General features: G+C 44.5%; 1 protein-coding gene across 3 annotated transcripts; it reads left to right on the top strand.

The window, feature by feature from the left end:
* Positions 1-470: 470 nt before the first annotated feature.
* On the top strand, positions 471-11,965 carry LOC127294958 (ultraviolet-B receptor UVR8). 3 transcript variants are annotated; one of them, XM_051324874.2, is made up of 15 exons: positions 471-820; positions 937-1,013; positions 1,306-1,384; positions 5,334-5,393; positions 5,928-6,029; positions 6,116-6,209; positions 6,606-6,648; positions 6,729-6,774; positions 6,868-6,911; positions 7,009-7,111; positions 9,926-9,980; positions 10,084-10,150; positions 10,339-10,375; positions 11,256-11,335; positions 11,511-11,965. In XM_051324874.2, exons 1-15 carry the CDS (start codon positions 514-516, stop codon positions 11,631-11,633), a joined length of 1,317 nt encoding a protein of 438 aa, XP_051180834.1. In that variant the 5' UTR covers positions 471-513; the 3' UTR covers positions 11,634-11,965. The 3 variants fall into 3 exon arrangements, with proteins under 3 accessions (XP_051180834.1, XP_051180835.1, XP_051180836.1); XM_051324875.1 differs by having other exon boundaries at positions 472-820; positions 6,868-6,908; XM_051324876.2 differs by having other exon boundaries at positions 492-820; positions 941-1,013.
* The last annotated feature ends 2,473 nt before the right edge of the window (positions 11,966-14,438 follow it).

Here is a 14,438-nt window from a genome sequence, read left to right as displayed (position 1 = left end):
CGCTGCCGGCGCGTGCAGCCCGCCGCCGCTGGGCGCCCCGCGCGGCGACAACGACGACGACAACGAGCCGCCTCTAACCTGCGGGAGCACCTCCGAGGCGGCGGCCATCGAGGTGGCGGCGCTCATCGTCGCCTAGAAAGAGCCGACGACCCAAAACCCTCCGCCGGCGACATTAAGTGGCCCGGTGATAGTATCGACTAAATCTAGTCTAATTAGGTCCCTAGTATGGAATGTAGGTCGAAGATGCATGTATTTTGCTCCTATTATTATAAATTATTAACGAATTCTGATCGGATGAAATCGAATGCAATCGCGAGTTTCGATTTCCCGCGACGTTTGCTTTTAGTGTTTTCGGTTCACGTTTTCGTTTTCTGTTCTGCGTCGTGGCTAAATCCGCTTGCAATTTATTGTTCAGGAAACTGAACTCACTTTTTTTTTTTGTCGGTTGCGGAAAATAGGGGCACTGCTAGATGCTCTAAGCTCTATAGTCTTGCCGCCCACGTGGACCCGCCGATGCCGCAAGGCGACGCGACCACTTCGAGAGCTCCAACACAAAAGGCGATGTGGCGGGCTAGGCGCTGGCCGTGGCCGAGGCCGAGGCCGCGATGGGTCTCGTCGGACACGGTGGTGGCCACGAATTCGGGCGAGCCGGCACGACGGCAGGTGGCGGCGCTATGGGGAAACGGGGACTACGGGCGGCTGGGGCTGGGGGCGTTGGAATCGCGGTGGAGCCCCACGGTGTGCCCCTTCTTCGTAGGGCGCCCCGGCGACCCGCCCGCCTCCCTCGCCTGCGGCGGCGCTCACACCCTCTTTCTCACCCGTACACCCCCTTGTGTTTTCTCTTGTACATCAGTATATTGCCATGACCATGTAGGAAAATGCCATAGATCGCCGAGAGTACCGCCGCATGCGATTTTAACGTGCTATTTTCTTCAGACAGTGGGCGCGTGTTTGCTACGGGGCTGAACGACTTCGGGCAGCTTGGGATCGGCTCCTCGATGACTCATAGTCTGGTACTGGTTCTTGTCCATCATAACTCCCTATCTTTGCGTCTACACTGTCTCCGGGAGCTTGGGAACAAGTAATTGGGACAAGTTAGATCAATTTTGGCTCTTTTCTCGTGCTGTGGAAGCCAGTTTACTGTATGGATAATTTTACATGTTCCGGTATACCTTAGATTTAAGAAATTACCAGTTTTAATCTCCAACTCCATGAATCTAAAACATCTCTTGACAATTGACATACAATTTATGTCTGTTACAGTTGGTTCTTCCAACGACAAATCAGTTCTTCTTTTGCATGTAGGACCCTATTGAAGTCTCGGGATTTCATGACAGAGTTGTAGAAATTTCAGCTGGAAACCACCATTCTTGTGCAGTAACAGGTGAGCGAAAATCGTATTGTGCAGTTAATGTACCTAGGTTTGCTTTACCAGAAGAAGGTGATTGTATAAACTGGTAAGAGGACACTGAAATCAGTGAGACTACCTGTATAATACTGTGAACTGAGTGCAGGGCAGATGATTTAAACTTCTCAGAGTATTATAATGAAAATCACCTTTAAATCATGTTTTCTTCCTGTGTGATTGATTGATCAACCATTACTGAGAATGAGGAAGTCATTTCTATCTCCTTGTTGTATCTGGTGTACACAGTAGTCTAGGTCTTCCAAATTATATTTCAGAGGAAGCTCACTGTAAATATTAGTGGAGCATTTGTGTCTCTGTACTATATATTTGCACAAACAAAATAGGGTAGGAACTACAAATATGCGCTGAAAATATACATTAATAGGCTTCATTTTTATAAAAAGGATAGTTTTGTGCACTCCACATGGAACTGAACCGTGCAACCACACTACTGAAATATCTTGTTTCTTGTAATACCTCACTATGGAATTATTTAAGATTATTATTTAGTATTGATCTAGTATTTAGTGCTCCGCACATGTTACTCCATAAAAAATCTCAACATTATACTGATACTTAAGATTACTAGACAAACTATAAATGTTAAGAGTTTGTTATCTTGTACTCTCTTCTGTTCTCCAAAAGACTAAAAAAGTTACCGTTTTGGATATAGGTAAAGTCAAACTTACAAAGCTTAGATCACCGTAACGGGTTCATGGGATACCCAATACCCACAGAAATGCAAACTCCAAGCCTGCTGGCTAGAGCCAGCGGGCGCTCCCTCGCCGGCTTGCCCCGCAAGCCGGCCGCCAGCGGGCCTAAGAACATCTCTAGAAGAGCCCGTAAAAACGCGAACCGAAAACCCTGAGTTCAGTGCACCGAACTCGTGTTTACGGGCCGGAAAATGGCTGGCGCAGAACAGAGCCCGTAACCAAAACTGAAAAACAGAACAGAGATGTTCCGAACCCGTAAACACGTGTTTTTTCAGAGAATTCATATGCAACAGACAGAACAATCGTTCTGTTCTTCAGTTTTGGTTACGGGCTCTGTTCTGCGCCAGCCATGTTCCGAACCCGTAAACACGTGTTTTTTCATAGAATTCATATGCAACAGACAGAACAATCGATCATAATTAACCAAAAATCATCCAAATTATTACAACACATAAACAATAGTCTGAACTAAATTATTACAACAGTTTTGGGAAAATTGAACAAGTGAGAAATGTCTCAACCAAATTACAACAACTCTCGGAAAATTGGACAAATGAACAATTGTCTCAACAATGATACATGTGACAAACAAATGAATGGAATGGTAGGATCACAGGCGACGACCATGTCGTTGCCAGTGGTGCATCTTCAGATCCTAGACGAGCTGGGCATGGGTACTGGCATTCTCAATCTGCCGATGAGTTTCAAGGAAAGCTTTAATGCGATCCAGATTGCGTTGGGGTTCCACTCGGGTGCCAACATTGTCATAGAAGCAGGGCAAGCTCAACTCTCTTTCATCCTCGATGATCATGTTGTGAAGAATCACACAACATGTCATGATGTTGACAAGGGTTTTCTTGTCCCAAAATCTGCCTGGCCACGAACAATGGCAAACCTTGCTTGCAAAATACCAAAGGCTCTCTCAATGTCCTTGCGAGCCGCTTCTTGGGCTTTGGCAAATTCAGCTTCTATTCTATCTTGAGGATCCTTCACAGACTTAACAAAAGTTGCCCAATCCCGATAGATGCCATCGGCTAGGTAGTATCCCATTGTGTACTCATTGTTCATGACCTTGTAGTTGCAAGTGGGTGCTTCCCCATTTGCCAATTTGGCAAATAAAGGGGACCTTTGCAGCACGTTGATGTCATTGAGTGTCCCCGGCGAACCAAAAAAGCAATGCCGAATCCACAAATCTTGCGATGCAACGGCCTCAAGTACAATGGTTGCATCTTTGCTCTTGCCACACTACTGTCCATGCCATGCCTTGGGACAATTCTTCCATGTCCAATGCATACAATCAAGACTACCAAGCATGCCCGGCCAACCTCTTTTCTCGTTTATCTCCATCAATCGTTTGGTGTCATCCTCATTGGGAGCTCGGAGATAGGTTGGCCCAAACAACTTGATAATCAGGCGAGCAAACCTGCGGACCGACTCCGATGTAGTATCTTCGCCAATTTGAAGATACTTGTCGGTGTAATCCGCAGGGATGCCGTACGCAATTACCCTCATGGCAGCAGAGATTTTTTTGGAACGCGCTGAAATCCATCACCTCGGCGGCATTCCTACGTTGCTTGAAGTAATTCGATTTTTCTTCGAAGGCCTTGACGATTCGGACGAACAAGCTACGCCGCATGCGATACCTCCTACGGAATAGATGGGGAGGATAGGTAGGTACCTCGGCGAAGTAGTCCTCCATCAGCTGCTCGTGGCCGAGGAGGCGATTCCGCTGGATGTGGTTCCGACCAAACACGGACCCGCGCCTCCGATTCAGCAGCTTCGCACGGTCCTCCAGCTCCTTGATGGAGAGGAGGAGCATGGTGGCCTCCATCTCGTCGTCCTGGAGCAGCTCGTCGAGGTCGGAATCGTCCGAGCTCGACGAATCAGACAGATCGACATCGATGAACTCGTCGCCCGAGCTCATCCTCGATTCGGACGGAGCGGCGACGGCGGCGGCTGGGGCGGGACCCGGAGTTGGGCGAGGAACAGCGGGCGGGGTGCGGGCCGGCCTGCGCAAGCTCCGGGAGGCAGGGCTCGGGCGAATCGGGCGGTGCGGCGGCGGCGGAGTGTGGTGGCGGCGCGGGGAGGGAGAGAGCGAGTGGTCGCGTTAGCTGAAATTTCAGCGGGCCCTAAATAAGGATCGAGCGTTCGGTTCGCTCGATCGACCCCTACAAATACAGGCCGTTTTTGGTTTTCGGTCTCGGCCTGAAAAAAGTTTTTCGGTTTTGGCCCTTTTACAGTAACTGATCGGCACCATTTTTCAGACCGAACCCGTAAACTGGCAGTTAATTTTCGGTTTTGGCCCGTTTACGGGCTCTGTTAGAGATGCTCTAAGTCCACACTCTGGTTGTGGGCTGTCAGATGCCAGAGTTGGTGGACAAGACCTCTCATCATGGCCGGCTGACAACCGTACCGTGGCAAGACAGATAAGGTCATGGATGACCTCATCCATCCCATCCTGAGCAATCAGGCCCTGCGTCAGCGTACGTGTAACCGCTTCCTAAGCACGGCCACAATAGATAACCCATCTCTAGTTCCACCAGACAGGGACATATTGCCACGGCTGCCCATGCCATGACCCGTGGCACTCCCTACAAATACCTTCCTTCGTCTTCTAGGAGAGGCGGACCGGAGGTCGAAGACATTCACAGTCGCATTCGCACCCCCCTCAAACACAACACCACTGCTTCTCTGCTTCTCCTTTAGAACAGGAGATCCACAAAGCAGTCCGGCATCCCATCTAGCCGGCCACCCCATCCATTGTAACACTTGAGCACCTTGCACGCTTGGTTAATACAGCAGCACAAGAAGTAGGGCTTTTACCGGCGATCATCCCGGGGCATGGACCCATATAGCTCGTGTGTGTCCAAGGTTGTTAGCCCATCCGATTGTGCTGACAAGCCCCACCTACATACAAATCTACAACCATGAACCAAAACCCCGAGAACCGGGTGTCTTCTAACATTTTCATTTAGATACTTAAAATCAATGCATAATTAATCTAGTAAGTAGGATATATAACTTATTGTGGATTTTGTAAGTTAAAGTAGTGGTCAAAGTTCTAGTTTGGAGACCGTGCCAATGTCCCAAACGTTTTTCGAGAGCTGGTGGAGTATTATTTATCAAATTTATCTATGATGTATATCTGTGCACCAGAATTTTTGTGGAATCAGTTTGCATTGATAATAATTTTGTGTTACCACTTCTTACAGCGGACGGTGAGCTCTTCATCTGGGGCAAGAATTCGAGTGGTCAGCTTGGCCTTGGAAAAAGTAATAACATTTTCCTCTTTCTGTACATTTAAGGCCATCCATGTGTGTAGCACTACCACCAGTTCATGTGATATGTGATAATTGGATGTTTTGACTAGTTTACAGCATTATCATCAGTGTCTTGAGTTACACCGGTGGGTGTGCGGTCACTTGATGCGATTAAAATCTTAAAATATCAATGTCTACAGTTGGCCTGTAAAAAATGGTGAGCTAGGAGAGTGGATGCACAACCCCACCAGTCGGGTTAAGCCTTAAGATAATTTTGGTTCTTATTCCTTAAAAGAAATCCATGTGGGAGCCTCCCGTGTCGCTTTCCGTACAAAATACAAAGGTTGACTTGTATAGATTACTTGAGCACTCAGTCTTGTCCTTTGTGGCTTTCCATCACTGTGTGTACATCATGTTTTCTATTAAGATTCACTCGGTAATATGATGGTCCAGTTTTTATAATCAAGAATCTTTCTGGCAATTAAGCTGCACATTTGCTACCAGCTTTTAATTCTGAATTATTGAATTCTTTTCTACTTGGTTTAGGTGCAGGAAAAATAGTCTCTACCCCGAGAAAGGTTGACTACTTGGCAGATGTTAGAGTGAAAATGGTTGCTTTGGGGTCAGATCATTCAATTGCTGTTACAGGTGAGTGTGTGAAGTATTCACGTTATGGTAGCTGGAATATCACTGCTTTTAAGTGTCTGAAATTCTCCTGTCATTTTCCTCTTAAGAGGAAGGTGAAGCCTTGAGTTGGGGAGCTGCTGGCGCTGGTAGACTTGGACATGGCCATAAATCTAGCATCTTGGGATTTGCTATGGCCTCAAAGTAAGATCATAAGTTTTTTTTTTATAGCAGTTACTGTCAATATACAATTCTATCTTTTGGGGTAACCCATTTCCATTGTCATTTATTTGGTAAATATGGAGATAAAACGATTAGAACACCTTAATCATATGAGATGCAAAATTCTCTACTAGAAGTCGACACACTTATGTATTAAGAAGACAATGCTCATCTCAAATGAATTCACTTGTTACAGACATAAGATAACTGAAATTCCTAGTCCGTAAATAATGCATCATGAGCATAACTAAAATTCTGGGTGAGTTAGAGTGCTTCTGTAGGATATTTCACTGTAAAATATGTTTGATGGTTAGAATGTGCCTGCAATGTGCTAAAAGTATATTTGGTTAGGAGAGTGATAATTGATCTTAATTGCAGTGAATATACTCCAAGATTGATCAAAAACCTTGATGGTATCAAGGTATTTTGCTTTAAGTTTCAATCTAGTGTCCTGATTAAATAATGATCCCTTCCTCATTCTGGTAATTATGTGTTGGCTAGATTAAAAGGGTAGCCGCAGGAATGCTGCACTCTGCTTGCAGTGATGGTAAGGTCATGGAAAACAATTTTCAAGTAGTACAACTAGTCAACTGCTGATCTGATGTGCCCATCTTATGAGTTCTTTGCACCAAAATTGCAGAAAAAGGTACCGTGTTCATATTTGGGCAGAAGACTGAGAAGGTGGTATCCAATCAAGCCACTTGGCACATTTTTTTGTCATCCCTATTGTTTTTTCTTTTGCAATTTCCTTCAATACCTTGCACTTAACATAAAAGTACAGGTATTTGGAAGATCAAATGATGTACCTAGACCAAGTGTTGTTGAAGAAATAAAATTTTCAGAAGAAGTTGCTTGTGGAGGCTATCATACTTGCGTTGTAACAGGTATCAATTTTGTGTTACGCGTGCAGAAGTCAAAGGGGTGCACTGATTTGTTTTGTACATGAATTTGTTAGATGGTATCAATGGTTTTCAGAGTATATTACTTATTTAGTACATTTGTCTAAATTTGGATGTATTTAGACATAATAGGATAATTTCAAATTTAGTGTATATCCATCCAAATTTAGTGTATAAACAGATAGGATAATTTCCACACCAAATTTGTTTATGTATCCGCTTTAGAGAACCCATATCTGGTTTGAAGGAATCCAACGGATAAGGATATCCGATTTCGAACTTGACACCGTATACGGTATAGGATTTGGTATGGCCAAATAGCACCTAGATATCCGTATCCAATAAATATTTAGGATTATCCTACGGTTTTCATCTGAATAATCCGATTTTGATCTGAAACATGAAAGCTAATAAAGCATATGTACTAGTTAGTGAGTTGCAGAGTTTGTCCATTAAACAATAGCTCACGTATATAGTCAACAACAACAACAACAACAACAAAGCCTTTATTCCCAAACAAGTTGGGGTAGGCTAGAGGTGAAACCCATAAGATCTCGTAACCAACTCATGGTTCTGGCACATGGATAGCAAGCTTCCACATGGCTCTTTCCATGGCTAGTTCTTTGGTGATACTCTACCCCGTCCTCTCTTGACATTATCAGCACGCTTTAGCCGTCCACTATGCACTGGAGCTTCTGGAGGCCTGCGCTAAATATCCCCAAACCATCTTAGACGATGTTGGACAAGCTTCTCTGCAATCGGTGCTACCCCAACTCTATCTCGTATATCATCATTCCGGACTCGGTCCTTCCTCGTGTGGCCACACATCCATCTCAACATGCGCATCTCCGCCACACCTAACTGTTGAACATGCCTCCTTTTAGTCGGCCAACACTCAGCGCCATACAACATTGCGGGTCGAACCGTCGTCCTATAGAACTTGCCTTTTAGCTTTTGTGGCACTCTCTTATCACAAAGAATGCGAGAAGCTTGGCGCCACTTCATCCATCCGGCTTTGATCCGGTGGTTCACATCTTCATCAATATCCCCATCCTTGTGCAGGATTGACCCCAAATATCGAAAGGTATCGTTCTGAGGCACCACCTGCCCATCCAGGCTAACCTCCTCCTCCTCCTCGTGCCTAGTAGTACTAAAACCGCACATCGGTGACTCAGGTGACTCAGGGTCCCCCTTGGGCTAGCAATACCTGTTGCGGTGTTGTCGGCGGTGCCGGTTCTGTTCCCCTATGCGGTCTCATGGTGGTGGCCGGCTTTGGGTTCTGGGTGGGTCATCGGCGAAAGCCGTGCAAGGCCTTTGCCTTTGCGGGTGACGACAACGTCTTTGACGCCGTGTTCCTTCTTGGAGGCGCCACCAAATGCCCCTCCTTTCTCGTAGCTGTATCACGCCTCCATGCTGGACTTTCGCGCTTCTCTGATGGGGCAAGGTTCTCTTCATCGTCTTTAGGCACACCCTCTTTACCTTCCTTGTGCTCGTCGCCGCCTTCGTCTCCCTGGCTTTTTTAACACGGTGTCCTGCCTGGTTTGGGCGGCCTCCTAGATACCAGGGGTGGTTTTGTAGGCTGGCGTCATGCCACGGGCGATGCCGGTGATTTCTTCCTTAAGCCGTGGGATCAATGTGTCGTTGGATTAGTGTCAAGGTTGTGTCTTTAGGGGTGGTGGTTGGGCTAGGGCGAAAGCTCGGCAAGGCCTCGGCTAGTGCGGGTGACGACGACGCCCTTGGGCGCCGCTCTCCTCCTTGGAGGCGTCTCCATCAAGCCCTCCCCTTCAGTATCTTGAGGCATGAAGACAACCACGCTCTGCCGGTCATGGGTGCGCTTTGCTTTGGCATGGGAGTTTTGTTGGTTCGGATCAGTCTTGGCGTCGTGCCCTTGCACCAGTGGACAACGCTCTCATCGACGAGTTCGAGCTCTCTGCCTAGTATAGCTAGTGTAGTGTAGCCTGCCTTTCTGCCTCTCTGTTGCTGCCTTTGCTGTCAACCCCAGCGGCTCGTTGTTTTTCTTTCTTTTCATGCTTTCATACCTCCTGGCCAGTTGATGGCTTTGTTAATTCAAAGTCGGGCTTTCGAGCCTTATGTTTAAAAAATCATGTCCCTTCTGTAAGCACGTCTGGCATGACACCCTGTCCCCCCTTAGGCTCACCTGTGACCCTCCCGATTGCGAACCCTCCCTCATTGACTGGTTGCTCGCCGCGAGACAGGCGACGCCCAAGTTGATGTGCAAAGGCCTGGCTACTCTGACGCTACTTATCCCCTGGCTGATCTGAAAACACTGCAACTCCTGCGTCTTCGACGGAGAACGGTCCTCGGTCCAGCTAGTGAATGATCAGATCAGGGTAGAGGTGACGGTTTGGGACAGAGCTGGGGCACTTGGTCTTCGTGGATTCTTGCCAACAGACTGGGATGTTCATTGATCTGTTGTAATGATAAGTTGTAATCCTCCTTGGAGGCTTGTATCTGTAACAAACTCTTCTTCTTGCAATGAAAAGAAACGCAATGTCATTGCGTTTTCTCTGGGAAAAAAAAGTTCATTGAGCAAGCTATATGGGTTTGCAGACTGTTGAAACTGTATGTACTTCATAGTGGAAGCATACTTTTAAATTTAGAGCAGATTGTCACTATGGAGTTCTAGTTCTGTACTTATCTTCAGACTTGTATTTAGTTACTAGCATAGCTAAGCAAATATTTCTATCTCTTGGCAAGAGACATGGTTTGGACAGAGTTTATAATTTTACAATTTATCAGTTCTAAAGATCTAAAAATACATACCGTGATGTTATGCAGATCGTGGAGATTTGTACTCTTGGGGTTCGAATGAAAATGGTTGCCTTGGTCTTGGGTACTTTCATCTATTACTTTTTCCAGATACTCCACTAATATTCTTATCTTGATATCACATTATGAGGTTGCTTTCTTAGTGCTTACATAATATTGCTTCCCAGGGGGACAGGCATAGTTCGCTCCCCAGAAGTTTTAAGGAGTTCATTATTTAAGCTTCCTGTGTCTAAGGTTTGCTATGCGATATGTCTAGTCACTGGTTCAGTTTTTTATTTATATTGCACTGCGTTTTTCTCCCTTGCAAGAAAAAGACAACCTGTTTCTTCTCCTGCGAAGAAAAGACAATTCATTTCTTTCCACGCAAAAAGGACAATTCGTTTATTGATTTCTGGTGAACATTCATCATCTTCTCTCTGCAGGTATCCTGTGGTTGGAAGCACACAGCTGTAATTTCAGGTATCAAACTTTTGAATCCTTCGCTCTAATATTACTAATAACAAATTTCTGTATATCTCAGTCAACGTGTGTCCGTCGTCAGGATTCGTTTCATGGTATTCCCTCGGTTAGAATTTGTATATCTTAAGTATATAGAAACAACATAATAGAGCAATAGTTCTACTACGCTGTACTTGAAAGTGGGCTTTGAGTTGAGAATATCATATGACTGTAATATAAAATACATGCTGGCCCACATGGCTCGACTTAACTAGCTGCACACACAACTCGCAATAGCAAAGTTCTATAGTTTGTTTTGACAAAGTTCTTCAAACAAATTAAAAGGGGAGAAGTAAAGCAAGGTGCCATTGTGTGATGACATCTGCCTGACTTTCCAGTATATTCTCGATGTGTATTCAAATGAACAACAGATATAGCGCCGTTTAATTTGTTTCAACAGTATAAAAATACAAAAAGGTTTATTTTGTATGAATGTTCTACAGGAATGGATTGCAGTCCTTTTCCCTGGATTTCGGATAGTGCACTAAGCTAGATTTAAGAGTGGGCTGGAAAACTAGCTGAAAAGCAAGTTTTTTTTATAGTCAAGAGCTTGCTGGACTAACCTGGCTTTAGTCCCATGTAGCTACATTTTCATCGCGTGACCTCTTGATTGCCAAGCCTTAAGATAGCTCAGTAACCAGTTGAATCTTGTTCTTCTTTATTCACTACTCCCTCCGTTCCATATTAGTTGTCGCAGATTTGGATGTATCTAGACAACGAATATGGAACAGAGGGAGTACGTACCTGACAAGGGTGAACGTGCTATCTTAAAGTAAGATTTCACGTGTTGTCTTCTGTTGCCACGTTGTTTACGGTACTCTGAACATTTCAAAACATCCAGGTGAAGATATTTACACATGGGGTTGGGGAGGTGCCAATGGTACGTTCTTCGAAGAGGGCCATTCTTCTGGTGGGCAATTAGTGAGTTGCTTGCTGCCACCGCAACTATTTATCAGTCTTAGTGCTGATGTTCTGCATTTCGTACCTCCTTGCACAACTTCCACTGAATCCTGTCGTACTGTAACAACGATCTACATTCATCTATAATAACATTGCTCATTTCAGCTGATTGTCATGACCAGTACCTGCTTTGCAGGGGCATGGAAACGATGTTGACTATTTTGAGCCGATGATGGTGAAATTTGGCAAGAATGCAAGAGCAGTTCATGTATCATGCGGCTTCAATCATACCGGTGCTATACTCGAGTACAAGAACTAACTACCGTGCCATGTACAGGACTGTAACTGTAAGTGCAATCGGGCATGTTTGGTACTACGAAGTTATACCTGCACATATAGAAAAAAAAAATAAGCTCACCTTGGATGAGTGTACGTGGATGAACTCGTATAACGGAACGGGATGCAAGCCAGATGCTTTGCACCCACCAGAGTTACAGTTTAGTTTAGCTGTATAGTGTTCTTCCATATATTTTCGTCCCCATCTTGAATCTGTCATATTTGACGGCCTGCAAACACAATTTTAACCAAAATAAATCATGTCTCTACAGTTACATACTTGCAATGTATATGGATCATCCATTATTATTTTTAGATGGCGTCCAACTACTTCTGTTTGTGTTGCTATTGCACCGAAGTAGACCTTGGGCATTTTGTTTCCGATTGTAATGACGTGTCTTCAATCCCATGGAACTAGAAAACTACAGGACTTTTGTTTAAAGAGTGTTTGATAGCGTAGAAAAAACAAAGGGAATGTAAGAATATGTTAGTTGATGAAAATTTCCTCCGGAGCCTAACGCAAAGGTATCCTTAATCTTAAGGATTGTAATCTTGTGCAGAAGACATTCATAGGAAAAAATTCCTAAAACGACCCAAATCCTCCAAAAGTTCCACAAAATTGCTGTGCGCCCCTTGGCCCCTTCCCCAATCCACGCAGCTCGTGGTGACATGGACCAACTGTTTCTGTGTGTTCCTCTATCCCACAATGTAGCCAGTGTCAAATTGCAAAAAAAAAAAAAAAATGCCACCTCAACATCGATGACCAAAGAAAGTTAGCTTAGGCAATTTTGGGCATCGATTCTAGAGAGAAACCAGAGAGATTGAGTGAAATGGATGTCTTTATTGATAAAATATGTTGGGTATTTATAGGGGCCTAACAGGTGCTTTACATTGTCAGTTACAATATTTGCGTCGCTTTGAAAGGGTGTAGCGACATTTCCATGTACACAGCGTTTGGACAACACTAGAGTTCTAACTGCTAGGCAGTTATCCTAATGGAAATCCTAACTGCCTAATTAGCTTAACTATAACGCTAATTTATTCCTAACATTTCCCCTTGGACAAACGATGTCTTCGAAATCTTCTATGTCCGAAATTCTCCACAGTGTCTCTTGAAAACTTGATCTTGATGGACCTTGATCCTGAAAACTTGATCTTGTACAATATATGTCCTCCAAAATCCTGTAGGAAAAATATAGGGATAATATAGGAATCCGATATACCGTTGGTATAATAATTGTATCATTAAAACCTATATGAGAAATCCGTTGGACAACTCATAAGAAAAGAGCACAATATATTATTATCGGATGATAAATACTAAGTTTAGTCCTGGGAGATTTCTCCCCCTGAACTGTGCAAATTTCTAAGTCGTCTCATACCAATGCCATGAATGCATTTTTGAAATGCAGCTGTTGGTAAAGACTTAGTGAACAAATTTGCAAGATCGTCACAAGATTTTGTTTGCAAAATATTCATTTCTCCATTTTTTTGTAATTCATGAGGAAAGAATAGTTTTGGAGCAATATGTTTTGTGATATTACTTTTAATATATCCCATATGCATTTGAGCAACACATGCAGCATTATCTTCATAGACAATAGTTGGTGATTCTAATGAACCTATACCGCATGAGGTCTAGATGTGATTAATCACTCTGCGAAGCCATACACACTCACGTGAAGCTTCTCATATAATGCAATTATTTCAGAGTGGTTAGTGGAAGTTGCTACTAAAGTCTGTTTAGTTGACTTCCATGAGATAACAGTTCCACCGATAAAAATACAAATTCAGTTTGTGATCTAGCATTATGGGAATCAGAAAGATAGCCAGCATCAGTATAGCCAGTCAAAGTCATATCTTGACTCTTCTTATAGAATAAACCAAGATCTTTGGTACCTTGTAAATACCTGAAGATATTCTTCACTCCAGCCCAATGACATTTTGTTGGAGCTGCACTATGTCTAGCCAGTAAATTTACTGCGAAGGCAATATCTGGCCTAGTACAATTAGCAAGGTACATTAGTGCTCCTATCGCACTAAGGTATGGAAACTCAGGTCCCAATACATCTTCGTTATCATCTCTAGGTCTAGAAGGATCCTTTTCCATATCAAGGGATCTAACGACCTGTAACATCCCAACCTTGTGTTATAAATAAATGAGTGTTCATGAGCATTGCATGCATGTAGTTTGCATTTGAGTAAAATTTGCAACAAAGTTGAATTGTTTTCAATTATGCAAATCCCTCTCTGTTTCTTCTCCATTCAAAATCTCTCAAGTTTTCAAGTTAGGCAACATGGAATGGTTGTTAATCAACAAGCCATGTGTGTTTAATATCTTCTCTGCAAAAATTTGAGTTCAAACAAAATTCAAAACAGATTTGAAAATTGATGTTGATAAGAGGAAAGAAAACCAGAAAAAAAAAATGAAGGGAGAAGCCTCTTCTCTCTCCCCTGGGCCACAGCCCACCTCCCTTTCCCTCTTTTCCCTCTTGGGCCGCCGCCCAACCTGGCCCAAGTGGCCCAGCCAAAACCCACCGCAGCCCCACTTCTCCCCGAGGGGGTTTTCGCAAAATTCCGTTTTCTTCCCCGCAGACCAAAGCTGCTCGGTGGCCGCACGCCGGCCGAGCGATGGCGCCGGCGGCCCCGATCATCCCCGCCGCCCCCGGCGACCTATAAAGGCTCGCCGCCGCCGCCCCGGAAGCCCTAGCCCATTTCCCCTCTTCCCCGCACTCTCCTGCGCCCCCCAGACCTAACCCTAACCGCGCAGAGACGGCCGGACTCCGGT

The sequence above is a fragment of the Lolium perenne genome, chromosome 4 (assembly GCF_019359855.2).
Source record: "Lolium perenne isolate Kyuss_39 chromosome 4, Kyuss_2.0, whole genome shotgun sequence".
Taxonomy (NCBI): domain Eukaryota; kingdom Viridiplantae; phylum Streptophyta; class Magnoliopsida; order Poales; family Poaceae; genus Lolium; species Lolium perenne.
Note: the sequence above shows the minus strand (reverse complement) of the source record. Positions and strands in the feature narration are given on the sequence as shown.